Source organism: Rhopilema esculentum, chromosome 10 (assembly GCF_057945365.1).
Source record: "Rhopilema esculentum isolate cy_ngs chromosome 10, ASM5794536v1, whole genome shotgun sequence".
Taxonomy (NCBI): domain Eukaryota; kingdom Metazoa; phylum Cnidaria; class Scyphozoa; order Rhizostomeae; family Rhizostomatidae; genus Rhopilema; species Rhopilema esculentum.
The window spans coordinates 3516991-3532677 of record NC_142824.1 but is presented as its reverse complement, the minus strand read 5'-3'; the positions used below and the strand labels follow the sequence as shown (position 1 = coordinate 3532677).

Genomic DNA, 15687 nt, shown 5'->3' with positions numbered 1-15687 from the left:
AACATAAGGTATTTGATTGGCCAGTAGGTTTGCTTTCAGTTGTTTTTTAATATGAGTTGAGCTTTCTCGTATAGCAACATACGTGTCATTCCATATTTTTAGAGCCGAGTATTTACAGCGAGGTATCCGTTATATGGATTGAGCCAGCTTATGAATTAATTGAAAATACCAAGATTAGAAAAGTTTCTATTCCTCTGTCAAGTAGTAAAGATATTTAAAGCAATGAAAATGTGAAGATTATTCGCGACAACTATATTTGATTTGTTTTCAACAGTTTACATGTTCGCCATAGCATATTTCTAAAGTCATAAAACAACTAAAAAGCTACACGAAGTTTTATTTATTGAGAGGCTCCGTTTTGATGAAAAATCAATAATTAGAATCAACAAAAAACAAATTAGTTAGAAAAAACGAAAGATAAAACACAATGAATGCTTCGCTTTTTTTATTATTGCCATTAAAAGTCGAGACATATTTATTACATAATTCAAAACACCAAAGCTAAGTTTAAAAGCTATCGATCTTCAGTCGCTAACAAATACAATATTTACAGAACACTACCATTTTTGGTCGCAGTTTTATTACATTCTGAATACTTGTTTATAAATGAATTATGTCTAAGAAGCAAATGTGTGACGTCACAAATGTGATTTGCTACTGACTAGCATCTTAATTGACAACTCTTGCGATGACTAAATTTTTATTTTCTTGATCAAAGATGCCTCCTACCTGAAATATCGTGATTATAAGTTTAAGATGCTACTATACACAATAGAAACGAATCAAATACATACAAAAAACTCGCCTTTTTTTAACCATATAACAATAAAATCTTAAATCAGGTCCTGAGGGATGTATATAGGTGATATTTTGAATCATAAATATGATTTATCACATTGCATCATGTTTAAGTAGCTCGCTTGTAAAAAGTGCAGAAAATAAGAATAGCAAACAAATGTTAAGAATACAGGTTTATATTTTCCTTCCTGTGTTTTCTTGCTTAACATGTTATCCTACAAAGCGGTACAAAATTTCATTGCAGCACCTTTGAGTGTTGATTGTATACTGATAATGATACTGAGTGTAGACTTACATACAAGGTTCAAACTAACATGGCCCAAGTATTTACAATAAACAGAGCTAGGTTTAAGAGTGTCTAATTGCTTTCTTTGCATGGAAGGAATAAGTATTTCAATTTCAAAGACCTATGAATTTATTGAGATTACAATTAAATATCGCCAGGTTTCAGTCAACAAATTCATGGGTATTCCTGAATACGAGTCATTCAAGATATAATAATCCTAGGAAGCTAAGTTTTACAGAAATTAAATAAATCAATTTATGACTACGATAAACGTATAAATCTGAAACCATGAGATTAAACATTCTGGTGAGATTAAACTAAATACACCTGCACAGAGACCTTTTGGGAATGTTTCAATCAAGTATAATCCCAACATTGACGATGAAAGCTATGTCTACATCCATTCAAAAACTAAGTTGAAATTCCAAACAGCGGACAGTTCTTTGAAGGGAATAACTAATCTGAAAATATCCAATTGAAAATGCTATAATTTATGTCTCAAGACACTAAAATGTCACCATAGCGAACGTCTTACAAAATATTTACTGGTTAAACTGGACATTCAAAACAAATTAAGTTAACTAATCTAGCAACCTTTGGTACCTTTGGTTTTCAAAGTACTAAATCGAATACATTAGCACATATGTGCGTGGCCTGTACATTGAAAAGGCTTATCTAAAAGGAAGCGTCCTCTCTCCAAAGCCTGTTTTAATTCTGATTAAACTGAAATTCCTTTCAAGTTTCTTGAAATATGTCTATCATAGATTCCTTAACGGATGATGTCATAAAAACGTTTGTCAGAATTTTTAGATTAGATCACATAACCTGAAAGAGAATCGTGAAACATCTCTTAAAGTTACAAAATCACTTAGATTTGTTGCACTTTCCTCCACAGATATTATCAGGGAGGGTGATGGGGAAGGAACAAGGATAAAGGGAACTGCGGAAGAAAGGGAAAATAGCCTTTGTGGAGGAGAGTAGATATGTTGTGAAATGACTTAGATATGCTCATGTGAATACAAGATTTTCCCCCATTAAATCGCTGTAATGATAGTCGCTGTTGTAAACCTCATGAGCCAAACTAAATTACCAAACTTCAACTATTTTATTGGTTACACCTCACCCAATTTTCAATATATCTAGCTGATTTCGCACTTTCAGAATTACTCATACTGTCCTTTTTGGCTTTGTGGTCAACATTAAAAGATTCTAAAAATAGTGTTTTTTGACTTCACTCTTAAGAACTCTTCTTTTTAATGTAAACAAACAAGAAAGAAGTTTCACTATGGTATGAAATGCCTCTGGGCCGGGAATCGAAATTAAGAAGATTAATTTGGAGCAGAATCAAGCTACAGATATTAAGCATGCCGCCAAAGTGACCCATGCTAGACTACCTGCTGAACATGATTGCCAAAGTCCCATATGCGGACAGTTCCATCAGCTGAGCCAGACACAATCCTTCTCTTAGAGGCCTGAAAATAATAATTAGTCGTTTGCTGAGCTTCGTAAAGTATGAAGTGAGCTTCGTAAAGTATGAAGTGAGCTTCGTAAAGTATGAAGTGAGCTTCGTAAAGTATAAAGTGAGCTTCGTAAAGTATAAAGTGAGCTTCGTAAGGTGGTTTGAGAAACACTAAAACGATATTGTATTACGAGATTGACAAAAAACAATAAAAGGCTGGAAAGGGTACAGAAGGTTATTACAATAGAAAACCCAGAAAGTTGTCATGAAAAGTTTCTATTCCCGAAATCCGGGACTGAGATTGTTGAGAAAAAGAGCTTTGACTTTTTACTAGATATTTGATGAAATCATTTCTGGACTGTGCTACAAGCAAGTAGGGTTTACAAATAAAAAACTTTGTATAAAAATTTTCCGTCCTGTTCTTTGTAAGCCTTATTCTAACGCTTAATACTCTGAGGAGTGTCAGACGCAAAAGCTTTAAGTATACTGTAAAATATTTGCTTTTTTAAAAGCCATTTTCAAATATAACAACATAAAATATAATTTACATATAAAGCTTCGCTTGAGTAGTTAAACAGCAAATTGTTATCAATAAAGGAACCCATCCAAAATGATCATTTTTAAAGGTAGAAATAATTAAACAAAAGAACTTACGCTTTCTTTAATAAACATGTCACATGGACACAATAGCATAGAACAAAAAATTATCACAGTGGCTTGCTATAGAAAGAAACAGTCAAACATTTACCTGTATACAAAGAACCACGTTTTTATGGCCAGTTAAAGAGCGAAGACAACAGCAAGTCGACAAATCCCATTCTTTCACCAACTGGTCACTGCGAGTAAAGATAATCAATATTGGAGTAAAATGTTTAGAGGTTTCCCATTTTATGATTAAAAACCGGTAAAATTATTTATGCTATTTTGGATCCCAGTAAAATAATAAAAAGGTTTTTTCTGTAAGATCTACAATAATGTAATTAATCTTTTTTTGGTACAGAATTAAGGAATGGCTTTGAAAAAGCAAACATTTTGAGTCATACTAAAGTAGTTCGCCTGACACTCTTCCGAGTATAAAACGTCAGAAAAAAGATCTAAAACTCTACGCTAGGAAATATATATACCCAGTTGTGGATCGGAATAGGCCAATCAGAAACGCGAGCACATCCACAACTGGGTATATATTTCCTAGCTTAGAGTTTTCGATCTATGTTCTGACGTTTTATACTCTATAGAGTGTGCTGAGACGAGAAGCTTTAGAAGACTCAAATTTTTGCTTTTTTCACAGCCACTAATATGTAATTATTATTAACTTGAAAACTTGATGTTACCTAAGTAAAACAAAATAATAAAAGAAAATGAAACAGATTAAAGGTGGACCATGCCACTAAAGCAGTGAGAAGGGGACCGCTAAATGAAGTGTAAAAATTCAGCGAGTATTTGTAAAACGAGAGTTGAATGTGAATAGGTCAACCAGAAAAAGACTGAGAGAGATAGAAAAAGAAAAATTGGGGTAGAAGTTTCACAACATCCTTAAAAGTAATGGTTCACATTGAACAACCTATAATCTAGATTTTCATTGGCTGCAGTGGACAGACCACGTTCCCAATTAAAACTCTAATGAAAATGCTTACACAATTACATTGCTCAGGATTAAGACGACAGTAAAAAGGGGGGTTGTGTGAGAAAACTAGATTACGTACCCTCCAGCAGTCACAAAGCGTGCTCCAGAAAAAGACACTGAATGTAGTGGACCGTTATGGGCTAGTATAATTGCCTCACATTTTCCAGTCTTGATGTCCCAAAATAGCAGATTCCCATCTTGGGCACCGCCAGCAACAAGATCTCCACAACACTACAAGAACAATAAACTTATAAATTATGGTATTTCATTGCAATGAAAATTGCCATGTCTGGATTTCTTTTCGTGTTTAATTTTCTTCCAAAAAACCTTTAGGAAGACGTTTTTTTTCCAAGAATACATAAATTCAAAGCTAGGCCCAAGGCAGGTCCAATTTTCTAGTAACCAACTCGACTTAGAAAGAGGATTATCCATTAAAGTGACAGTCATTGCGAAAAACGTAAATACTAATGGACAACTGCTCCATGTCTAAATAACTCCCGTGTGGTCTAGTGGTTAGGATTCGGCGCTCTCACCGCCGCGGCCGGGGTTCGATTCCCCGCACGGGAGAAGTTTTTCTTCCCCATTCTGAAGTTTTGTTTAGTTTTTATTTTGTTATTCAGTACCATATCCAGAAAAGGGCTGTTTTCCAGAATATAATAACATAATTTACGAAAAAAGAGTAGAAACAATAAACACAATAAACGGTGAAAAGGGCGATAATTTTTCCTTATAAGAACCTTTTTAATTTTTGCAATAATGTCTCATATTTTTCCTTAAAATTATTCTCAATTTCAACTAAAAATGGTTTCTAAGACAACAAAACAGTTTTGATAAAATCTTCTCTGTCTTGTAAACATATGAGAAATTTTTCAAATTACACATTGTTTTTTCTTTGAAGTTTCCATCTGAGACTTGCATTTTCTTACGTTATTTTTATTTTTGTGCCAAATCCAGGATCGGTAATCTTATAAAGAGGTCTTCTTATAAAAATACAGTTCAAGAAAAGAAGTAGATTGTTTATTAGAAACTTCTTAGCCTTGGAATCACGAACAATAAATCCAAAAAAGGTTTCTACTTAAGACGATTTAGGTGTAATCTTATGAAACCAAGTTTTAAATTTCTGAAATTAAAAAAATTGCATCTAAAGTTTTTATCACTTTTATGCCCCCCCCCCCCCCTACTTTCCTCAACGTTCCACGGTACATGAACATTACTCGAAACCAGCCGGGATTTTTTGAAGATGCTTCGGTAGACCGAAATAACAGAGTTAAATTCCTGACTCTATGATCGAAATACGTATAGAACTTATGGAAACTGCCTTGTACCTTGACAGTGAGAATGACTTCTTTGCTTCCATGAAATGATCTCAAACACGAACCACTAGCAACATCCCAGTGTCGAACAGTCCTAGACGTAAGAAAGAGTATAAAATCAATTACAAAAACTACGCACTAGGGAAGGTCTGATGGCAAATTAGTATATCTTCCCAGCATCACCCCTTGCTCAGATGCTTACTAACTTTTCTTATCTATAATATACTAACAGATAAAAAGAAAGACCCTTTCTTAATATAGAGAGAGTCTGAACTCCGGTATAAAAAGCTGCAAAATTCAATACTAGATAGAAATATAATATTTTTCTAGATAAAATTTGAATATTTTTTTAGATAAATATGATAATTTTTTAGATAAAAATATGATATTTTTCTAATGAAATTAATTGAACAATTATCGAGATTTTTTTTGTAAAATAAGGAATGTCAAGAAAGACAACATAATTACGTACCAGTCTGTTGATCCGCTTAATGCTGTGGTGTTTTCTAACAAGCAAACTGACGTCACACAACCTAGAACAAAATTGCAAATTATATCAACAGTCGAAGTCTTATAGTTCAATTCCTGAATTTCTTCAGTTAGATAAATGAACCAAATAACTGCATAGTTATATATTTGGAAAATACGGCTTTAATTCAGGTTTAAGAGCCTTATAAGTTAAAAAGAACGGAGGAAAAGTTATCAAATGTTTTAGCAATAGAACCAAATGCAATGTTGCAGCAACAATATTACAAGATATTAAGACAACAGTATTCAGCATCTTCTGCGAATGGTGCAGTCCTGTGCCCATGAAGATTATGTTAAGGTTAGATTCAAGTTGTTTGTGGAAACATTTGCAATCTTTCAAACATTTGCAACATTTGCAAACCATACCAAGAACGCTTAGGTACTGCTCTACACTCTTACAATTTCTTTATATGCAAAAGCGCAGGTAAAGCGGGATGTAAGGGGTGGAACCCCTTAATTCTTCATAAATTTGGTCGGTAAACCTTCTTTTGGTCCAAAAATGCTTAGCTGGTTGGTAGAATCGCCTATCTGTAGGTGAAATAACAGCTAAAATGCTCTTCAGCTAATTCTTCGTCGGTACATTATACTGTTTTCGACACCCACACCCACCCCCTGGTTTGGAAGGTTAAGCTATGCCACTGCCTCTGAGATCTGATAAGAATTTCAAAGACAAAAATTAATAAACTTAATATAAAATATTAGGAAACCTGAAATGATTCGGTGTTAAAAAAGATTTATTTACCTTGGTGTCCATGCATTGTTGAAACGCAAGACCAAGTTATTTTGTCCCACACCTTGATTGTCTTGTCATGAGAACCAGATACTCTGAGGTGGATAATATTTCTATTAGCATTACCTATGGCTTGCATCAACAGCCAATCAATTTATTTGAACAACAAAACGAAAGCTTCTTTGTAATAGCGATGGTTGGTGATACCAGTTGAAATATATACAAATCATTGTTGGCTGTACAAAATTAAAAAATAGCTTATCTTGATTCAAACTTGGCATATGCTTTCCTATCTTTAGAATGTTCGTTTCATGCATTGAATAGTATCAGACGAAAAGCTTCATTATGTATCATGATGATTGCGTTTTATAAAGATGTTCTTGAAGTATTTACCAACAAGGTAGAGAAAAATAACAGAAAAGTAATACTGTGATAAGAATCAAGTCTCTAACATATCGAAATAGCAACATTAGTCATATGGCTGTTTGTGCATCAATTTGAGCGCTTGTAAACATTTTTGCGAAAAAAATATAGTAATTCAGCAAGATTCCACACAAAAACTTTAAGAAAACTCGATCTTCTTTTCCGTACATCCAAACATTGGCTTAGTAGCTACTTGGCTTGGTTTCGTTGCATGGATTGGTTAATTTATTCACGAAATTCAAGAAGAGTAATTTTCTGCACTTTCAAACATCTGCTTATTTGTAGCTTCGATATTCGTAGAAACTGTATTTGCAACGACAGAGTATCAAGATGGAATGAAAAGGTAAGAAAAAGCTTTGAAATCGCAAAATAATACATAACGATTGTCAAGAAATTGCCGTAGCATAAATCTATCAGGTTTAATTTGCAACACAAGAAATGAAACTTAACTTTGATAAATTATGATAAATTATGATATGATATGATAAAGATTATGATAAATTATGACTTACAATATATCTTCATTAGTATCCAAGCATGAAACGCAGTCTTTATGTCCCACCAGTGTCTTGATTCGTCTAAACTTAACAGCACTCCAAACCTTAAAAGACAGAAGACACAAAACTTACAACATAAAATCGAACAATGGAAAAGGACGTTTTAAAGAAACAAGTTTGAAGAAGGCTGAGAAAGAAATTCGAATGACAGAACAAGTAGATCCACAACTTGAGAAGAGTATAGAATGTTCAAATCACGAAACGCGAAAATTATAGCTACCAAATAACAGATCATAGTGATTCTGTTAATAGTACCATAAGTATTCTCAAATCCGGTAGAAACTGAACAAATCAAAAAGACATCAAATGAAATCGGAAATTTAATATAGATTTAAGTTATGTTTGTTGTTTACTTACAAAGATTGTCGTATCCCAAGAGGCACTTATGATGTGGTCTTTATCGAGACAAATTGCACGAACGCCACCCTATAACGATATGCAAGAATTTGACAACTTTTTCGCAGTCATCTATTTCTTGATTGGAAACTCTTCATAAACTGCTTCACATATTGATTCAGTATAGCTACATCGTACAAAATGAACATGCGATATCTTATGGGTCAATGTGTGCCCTTTAAGAATAGATCATATTCTTGTCAGGGAAGAAACCAATGAAAACACTAAGGGACGTCACTTCACTAATTTTTTGGGGGGGTGTAAACACTATTGCCCTGCAAAATTTTTCCTGTAAAACAAGTATAGAAGTACTGTACTTATGTAAGTACTGTGCATATATTACATAAGTACATATATTATTTTCAAAAAGCAACACAAACCAACAATCGCAATAAAAAAAGTCAATAATTAGTCTACTTTCACACTAATTTACTTAATTGAAATTCTTCTCATTTTTTTCATGCCATACTTTTAATACTTTATCAAGTGGGATAGTGTCTGTTAGGTCTTTCTCACAAGCAAGTAGAATGAGATCATTCAATCGTTCATCTTTCATCCTTGATCGCAGCAAATTTTTAACAATCTTAAGTTTGCTAAAGGTTCGCTCGTCTTTAGCCACAGACACAGGTGCTGTAAGAAGAAGGCTGTAGCATTTGTAAACCGTTGGGAAAAGTCGTCTGTTTTCATATGAAAATTTGGCAGCCTCTTTGACGGAAGTTGGCTGGATCTGTTGCTGTTCAATCATTGACTTAAAAACATCTAGCTCACATAATATAGCCCCTGCTTCAATATGAAAGCCTGGTGGGAAAAGCTTTCAAAGATCGTGGACTGTTTCTGGGTTTATCGTTTTGAGTGGTGGCTGCAACGCCATTGCCAATGGCTCAATTTTTTTTAAGCATGCCTTGATATTTTCACCATACTCTGCTATCAGAGAATCGAGAACAACACACATTTCTGTTCTGTAGAAGGAATTAAATTTAAATTCCGCTGATGTTTCTGGACCGTTGTCAATCTTTCTTGGCTGCAACCTGAGTCGATATTTCCACTAAACTCAGCCGCTGAATCTATTCCATGCTGTTTAGCGCACTCGTTTAGAGCATCCAACTCTTCATCCATAGCCTTGTTATCAATGCGAATCTTCTTAAGATTTTCTACTGTTGCTTCAATTAACTTCATCGCATCTAGGATGTTAAGCTCTTCTGCTTGGAGTTGCATCGTCAAAATCTTTGTTTTCTTCATAATTAATCTCATGAAAATCAATGCAAAAAGAAAGTCAAGTCATTTTTACCCTTCATTTCTGTGCTGTCGTCACTGACAACTTTTTCAATTGCTTTGAGTATGCTTTGTAAACTTCGCCACACTGCTTCTATCGACTCTGAAGAGTAGACCCATATCGTTTTAGACATGTTGCGGAGTTTCAAGGAGTACTCATCAACTTCTTGAACTTTTTTATTGTAAATTTTGTTTCGTTTGGAGCTGGCACTGAAGAAAACATATATATCTTGAAGATTATTGTATATCGACGTAATTATGGCACTTTGTTTTGCACAATGCTCTTTGAAAGTATTAGATCGATGCCCTTGACATGGAATGTACGGGACTGGTCTTTCAAGAATATCTTGTAGAACCCTCTGTGCCCCTGCAATTCTCCCAGACATATTATTTACGAAATCGTATGTTTGGAAGCAGAGATGATTCACATTAATTTCATTTGCTTCCAGACACTTGAGAATACATTCTGCTGTCTTATCTCCATGTTTGTCATTGCACTCTTTCATTTCCACGACTCTCTCGCGCGCAATTCCATTTTCACCAATATATCTTGCAGCCACAACCATTTGATCCTTATTGCTAACATCGGGTGTTGTATCGGCCGAAACCGACAACATTTTAGCACACTCAATGTCATATTTTATTCTTTCTCTAACATTCTCCCCCCAGATCTCTAAAAGTTCATTTTGTGAACTAGAATCATGTATTTCGTACTGAAAGGCTTCAATCGTTTGCTATCAAGCCATTCTTTCATCTGTAGACAGTGCCTGGACAGAAGATTCACAAACTGGACAAAATTGCCGTTCTGGTCTCCTGCGGAGCCTCTGAAAGCAATTCCTTGCCTTGCCCATGTTCTAGCAATATCAAACAAAATGTTCATTATCGATTTGCATTTTTCTTCGTCAGCCTTCTCCTGAATGATGAAGTCCTTCAGATGCCTATTCATTTGAATGTCAATATGTCCTTGTTCGACTGAAAACCTAGCAAAATCAGCCAATGCTGCTTGGTGTGCTTCAGAAGAAAAATGCTGAGCAAGCTTGCCACTTTTCATTTTATGCCATGATGCGATACCGTTTATCCAAGCAGTGTCACTTTTTCTTCGCGAGGGGCACGGAAATAAGAAACTCACTTTACAATACCACAACAAATCGGAAAAACTAACATATGTTTTGGATTTGATAAGAAAGTAAAATGAATTAAGATATTTTGTGAAACTTGATTTCTAATCTCTTTTGCCCTGCGAGAGCTACTAATTCCTTCTGCTTTGCCCTGCAAAATGCTGTTTTTCAGGATTGGGGGGGTGAAACACCCCCCAAACCCCCCCAATAGTTACGTCCCTGAAAACACTACAATTATTGGTCATTGTAACCTAGTGCTTAAGAGTGTAAAGGGTTTTCGTGGTTTGAAAAAGTGCAAAATCATAAGGACACCGGACACGATTGGCTTTATTTATACAAAGCTTTCAAAATCATCTATTTTAAAATACCATACCATACCTTGTGACCTTTGAGCTTTCGAACAATACGGCCACTTCTTACATCCCAAACACTAAAAGATTTGAATAATCAATGCCATCAGAAGATTTATTTAAGTGTGACATAAAAAGTTCTGAGACTAAAAATGAAACAAATTGTCTTTGTTTCAGCTTCTTGCAAACCTTTTTTAAATAGCAAGAGGTAACCTTTCGGCATTAAAACATTGATAAATTAACAAACTCTTCGAAGCGGGTTTGTTATTAGGTTTCGCAAGACATACCGAATGGTTCTATCAGCAGAGCCACTTATAACCCTCTTTTTGTCAAAGCAAACGCTTGATACAGCATCGATGTGCCCCTGGAACAGAAATCAGATATTGTAGGCACAAGATGTACATAAACATATGAATACAATAGGCCTCAAAATGCCCTGGGACAACAACAGAAAAACTTTCAGTAAGGAACGGGATGTTTTAATCCTATAGTTGTTACAGGGATATTTGCAGTCCCAATTGCGAATGTTGTTTAGTATTGGCAGTAATGTTAAGTGATGGGTGCAACGGCTTTATGCTCAATGTTTGAATAAAATGAGAGACTATTCAATAAGGCGCTGATATTATCACACCCCTGTATTGATCTGCATCCAATAGCTGCAAGAGATATTTGCGGTCCTGCTTGAAAAAGCTGGTGTTGTATTGGCAGCAGGGCTACGGAGAGGATTGATGGGCCCCGGGTCAAGACGAAAGATGAATAGTAAAGCATGTCTTAGGCAGATGTTTCTAGAGGGTAGGGGAATGCTCCCCAGGAATTTCTTAAATGATGGTTGCTAAAATTGCTCTGGTGGCTCTTTTAGCTGCTAAAATTGCTACGGTGGCTAAACTGTTCTGGTGGCAGTGGCGTAGATAGAGGGGGGTCAGAGGGGGCCAACCCCCCTGTAGAGCTAAACTGTAATTTTCTCGGAAAACTTCTGGTCTTGTCGGAAATTTAATACGGTTGCCTACGTTGACCTAATTAATTTGTTTTGATATGAAAGAATTTAGATTTAAATAAACATAAGAATATATGGAGATATCAAAAGATTTATTTTTTTTCAGTTCCGATGTCGTTATGTTATGTTGATATTTAGAGAAAAAATATAAATGCTTTTTAGATTTTTGTTGGAACATCTAAGTTTCTCACCCTTCCTTTGTATTGTCCTATCTACGCTATTGTCTGATAGCTATTACTTCTGTTTGCTGTTTGATAGAATTTGAGCACAACTGATGTCTTCACACCATAATGCACAAAAATGAAATTTTTTGGAAATTTCAAAAGTCTTAGAAAATGGAAAACGTTTAATTCGTTAACTAAATTCGATCACAACCGAGACACTGTTACAAATAGATGCGCATGCCGTAGTGTAAATCTGTATGACATACGAATTGGTGTATGTTGCCCTATTGCAATCACATTTTTGGTAATATTCAGAAGCTTTTCAACTTATTTAGCCCAACCCCACAAAGATGTGAAATTTTTAACAAAATATCTTTATCATTCAGGCAATCAAAGACTCAAACTGCTTCTACCTTGTTTCATTCATAGACTTTTGCATTATTGTCTCTATAAATGACAGTTTGTGGTAATAAAGAGGATAATTACTTAGAAAAATTTTTAATTGAGTTATCATTTATGGGCCCCTATAGCCAAGGGTCCCCGGGTCAGTGACCCCCCTGACCCCCTCTCTTCAGCACTGATTGGCAGTGACATTGAGTTCTTGACAAGTGAAGCCAGTAATTAAAATCATAAACGCTTGAGAGAAAAAGTGTGCTGGATGCCAAACGCAAAAAGATACGACCAAATTAAACAAAGCACATGATTTAAAATGTTCCATTTTAATCACTTGTGGTGTGGATTAAAATGACATCGTAGCCAAGTAGAGGTTGGCATTGCAAGATGTTTTGTCTTTTATAAATAGCATTTTGAAACAGATTTGGGTTATACCTGCAACTTTCTGACTCGCTTAAGAGATCCGATCCCTTCCAAGTTTACAAATTTATATGGCATATCATCTGCAGACATAACGGCATCAAGCTAAAACGTAACAGACAGCATTTAACAGGATCAGCTAATAATTTAGTCAAGGTATTATACATATAGCTTTGTACAGAGTGCTGTAAGACCAGTGGTGGCGCCAGGGGAGGGCTAGGGAGGGCTACAGCCCCTCCATCGGAAGCATCTAGCCCCCCTAACGGAGGAAATTTTGGGTTATTGTCGGAGCAAATTTGACAAAGTAACGTACAAATATTGCATATTTTAGTCATTTTAGCCCCCTTGTCGGAAACTCAAACCTCTCTGTCGGAAGATTTCTGGCGCCACCTCTGTGTAAGACGCTGCAAAATTAGATAACTTCTTCTTTAAAGCAAGTCCATAGAACCATGATAGAAGTTGGAAGGTAGTTGGGTCGCATCTCAATGTAGCTCAATTAAGAAAATAATACACAAATCAATCAATCATATAAAAACATACTATTTTGTTATGTGCCTGCATTGATACATCTGGTCTTATATCTAAAGCTGTGTCCTCTTCATCATCACTGTTCTCTCTTTTGGCTTGCGAAGATAACTGTTGCATTGTGTCCTCAATCAAAGTTAGATTGCCATTTAAATACTCTGACATTCCTGATACAGAACTTGCTTCTTCCGAACTCTCAGCGTCGCTTTTTACCTCGCTTTTTACTTCATTTTGGTCTACAACACTGGCAGTGTCAGCCTCATCATCAGTGCTTTCTACAAAGATTGATTGACTTAAAAAATTGGCGTTTGCTTCGGATTGTACTGCCTGAGAAAGCTTTCTATACATCCGGGAAAAAAACCCTTTAAGTGACTTTAATTCCCAGTTGCTTAAGTCCAGCTAAGAACTGACTAAAGGAGGTCAGCAGCAAAACAAATAAATATTGAAGAAAACAAATCTGTGCATAGATGATCAAAAACTGCCTGCTGCAAAGAAAATGTCAGTCAGGTTTTAAAGAAATCGAAAAATCTCGTTTTTTCGTTTCACTAAAGTGATGTAGTAATAGTAAAAGTAATTATGTTATGGTAATAGGTAATGTAACATGATATTCGGTATAGTGATCGTACATACAAAAAACTGTGTGGCCCCACCTTCAATGGTATACGATTTGTCGTTGTCTTCAACTGCATCATTGAATTCATCGTCTTCAGATTCAGATTCTTCGGATTCTGCAAGCAAAGAAAATTTACAAAATGACAAGCGACAGGAGCCACATGCCAGCCATGTCAACGACTACCCTAAGTGCCAGAGCATTTAAGAATCTCTTTCATTGCGGCCATGGCACCCAGGGTACTCAATGGCTAACTGGCCTTGGGCAATTTGCCAAGAAACAAATATATTACTTTGCGACAGTGCCGACCTTAAGTAAATGAAACGAACGAGTGATGAAGCCCGGTATGCCGGGGCGAAATATTAGTATATTCCTTAAACTTAATTTATTTTGAAAATTTTATCTTGTGACATTGGATTCTCGTCGTCGTATTGCTTTGCTCCTGAATATCTTTCGTATTATTCTCTTATTTATCTATAACGGAATATTGATACTCGTGACCTTTTATCAGTTAGTCTGTAAGATCAATTTGAGAATATTTTGTTCCATTCTCAATGATAGTCAGAGCATTCCTGAGAGTCAACTTCTCAGGAAGGGCCTTCTTGAAAGTTGACTTAGCAAACTATAAACAATGCTTGGTAAAAACTAATTTCTACTTACCATCTGATGTTATTTCTGTTTTTCTTTGTTGAAGTCTTAGTAAGAGATCTCTGTACATAGTTTTCCAGTCTATAGAACTACCTTTTGCAACAGACTCCACTTTTTGAGTGAAATCTGGTAAACCATTGTGCTGGCCTTCAGGCAAAAAGAAATGGAGCATAAATTCTCAACAAATCAAAAAATTCTAATTACAGAAAACATTAACTTAATAAAAATAACAACATACTGCATGATACATTTCAGGTATCTTACTTCACTCTGTATCTTACTCAGGTATCTTACTTAAACTCATACTGCTACCCCTAATGACTTGCTACAATGGCCAGATATGGCCCTTTAATTTTGAATTTGACTACAAATGCACAAGCATCTTGAAAGAAAATAATGGTGTTATCATATCCTGGGATAACGACCCTTCCATTATTAGAGAGTCTAAATTAGAGAATTTGATGAAAAATAAAAAAACAAATGAAAAGAGCAAACTCTTGGCATAGCCAAACATTTACCTATAGAACAAAAGTCAAAACAGAAATTTAGATTATTTTATTTCAGTTCTCTGGTTTTATACTGACCAATTATTTGACACTTGTTCCGCCACAAATCTTGATCATTGGCCAATGAATACCAATGTTTACAAACCTTCAAAAATAAACACAATGCAAAAAAGTTGACAACCCAAGGATATATATATATATATATTTATATGTACAATGCTAGTTAAACTACCACTGACAACCATATAAGAATTATTCAAATTTTAATAAGCATACCTAATGGGCATCACAAGTATAAAAGATTTATGTATGTATTAAAAACATTTTGGAAAATTTTTTGTGATAGTTGGTTAGCTGCCAACTTCAGAATAATATTTAGCCAAGATTCATATGCATTGAGGAAAGGATTTTCAAACATAAGGATACAATTTTTGCATTAAAATGGAACAAGCAATTAATTGTCAAACTTACAGATCCTACAGCCAAAAGGTCTTCTGCTGCCAAATTTCCAAAAATTTTCAAGAGTAGCTTATCAGACAAGCAATTTATATCATCCCGCTCTTTTAACCTGCA

At 35.1% G+C, this 15687-nt stretch overlaps 1 protein-coding gene and 1 non-coding gene across 3 annotated transcripts in view; one reads left to right on the top strand and one right to left on the bottom strand.

Annotated features, from left to right (window-relative positions):
- Positions 1-432: 432 nt before the first annotated feature.
- Positions 433-15687, bottom strand: part of LOC135683825 (uncharacterized) — a 26435-nt gene continuing 11180 nt past the window's right edge. The window contains exons 4-20 of one of the 2 annotated variants that reach the window (XM_065199183.2): positions 15586-15682; positions 15193-15259; positions 14621-14755; positions 14001-14078; positions 13366-13625; positions 12841-12930; positions 11142-11218; positions 10883-10934; positions 8076-8144; positions 7674-7762; positions 6751-6833; positions 5953-6013; positions 5493-5574; positions 4247-4398; positions 3292-3379; positions 2479-2556; positions 433-1909 (exon numbers count right to left, since the gene is read on the bottom strand). In XM_065199183.2, coding sequence (XP_065055255.2) covers positions 1901-1909; positions 2479-2556; positions 3292-3379; positions 4247-4398; positions 5493-5574; positions 5953-6013; positions 6751-6833; positions 7674-7762; positions 8076-8144; positions 10883-10934; positions 11142-11218; positions 12841-12930; positions 13366-13625; positions 14001-14078; positions 14621-14755; positions 15193-15259; positions 15586-15682 — 1567 coding nt within the window. In that variant the 3' untranslated portion in view covers positions 433-1900. Of the gene's footprint in view, positions 2557-3291; positions 3380-4246; positions 4399-5492; positions 5575-5952; positions 6014-6750; positions 6834-7673; positions 7763-8075; positions 8145-10882; positions 10935-11141; positions 11219-12840; positions 12931-13365; positions 13626-14000; positions 14079-14620; positions 14756-15192; positions 15260-15585; positions 15683-15687 lie in introns of both variants that reach the window. The other variant, XM_065199190.2, reaches the window with a different exon arrangement.
- Trnae-cuc (transfer RNA glutamic acid (anticodon CUC)) lies at positions 4663-4734 on the top strand. The gene has a single exon. It is a non-coding gene; the product is annotated as a tRNA-Glu (tRNA).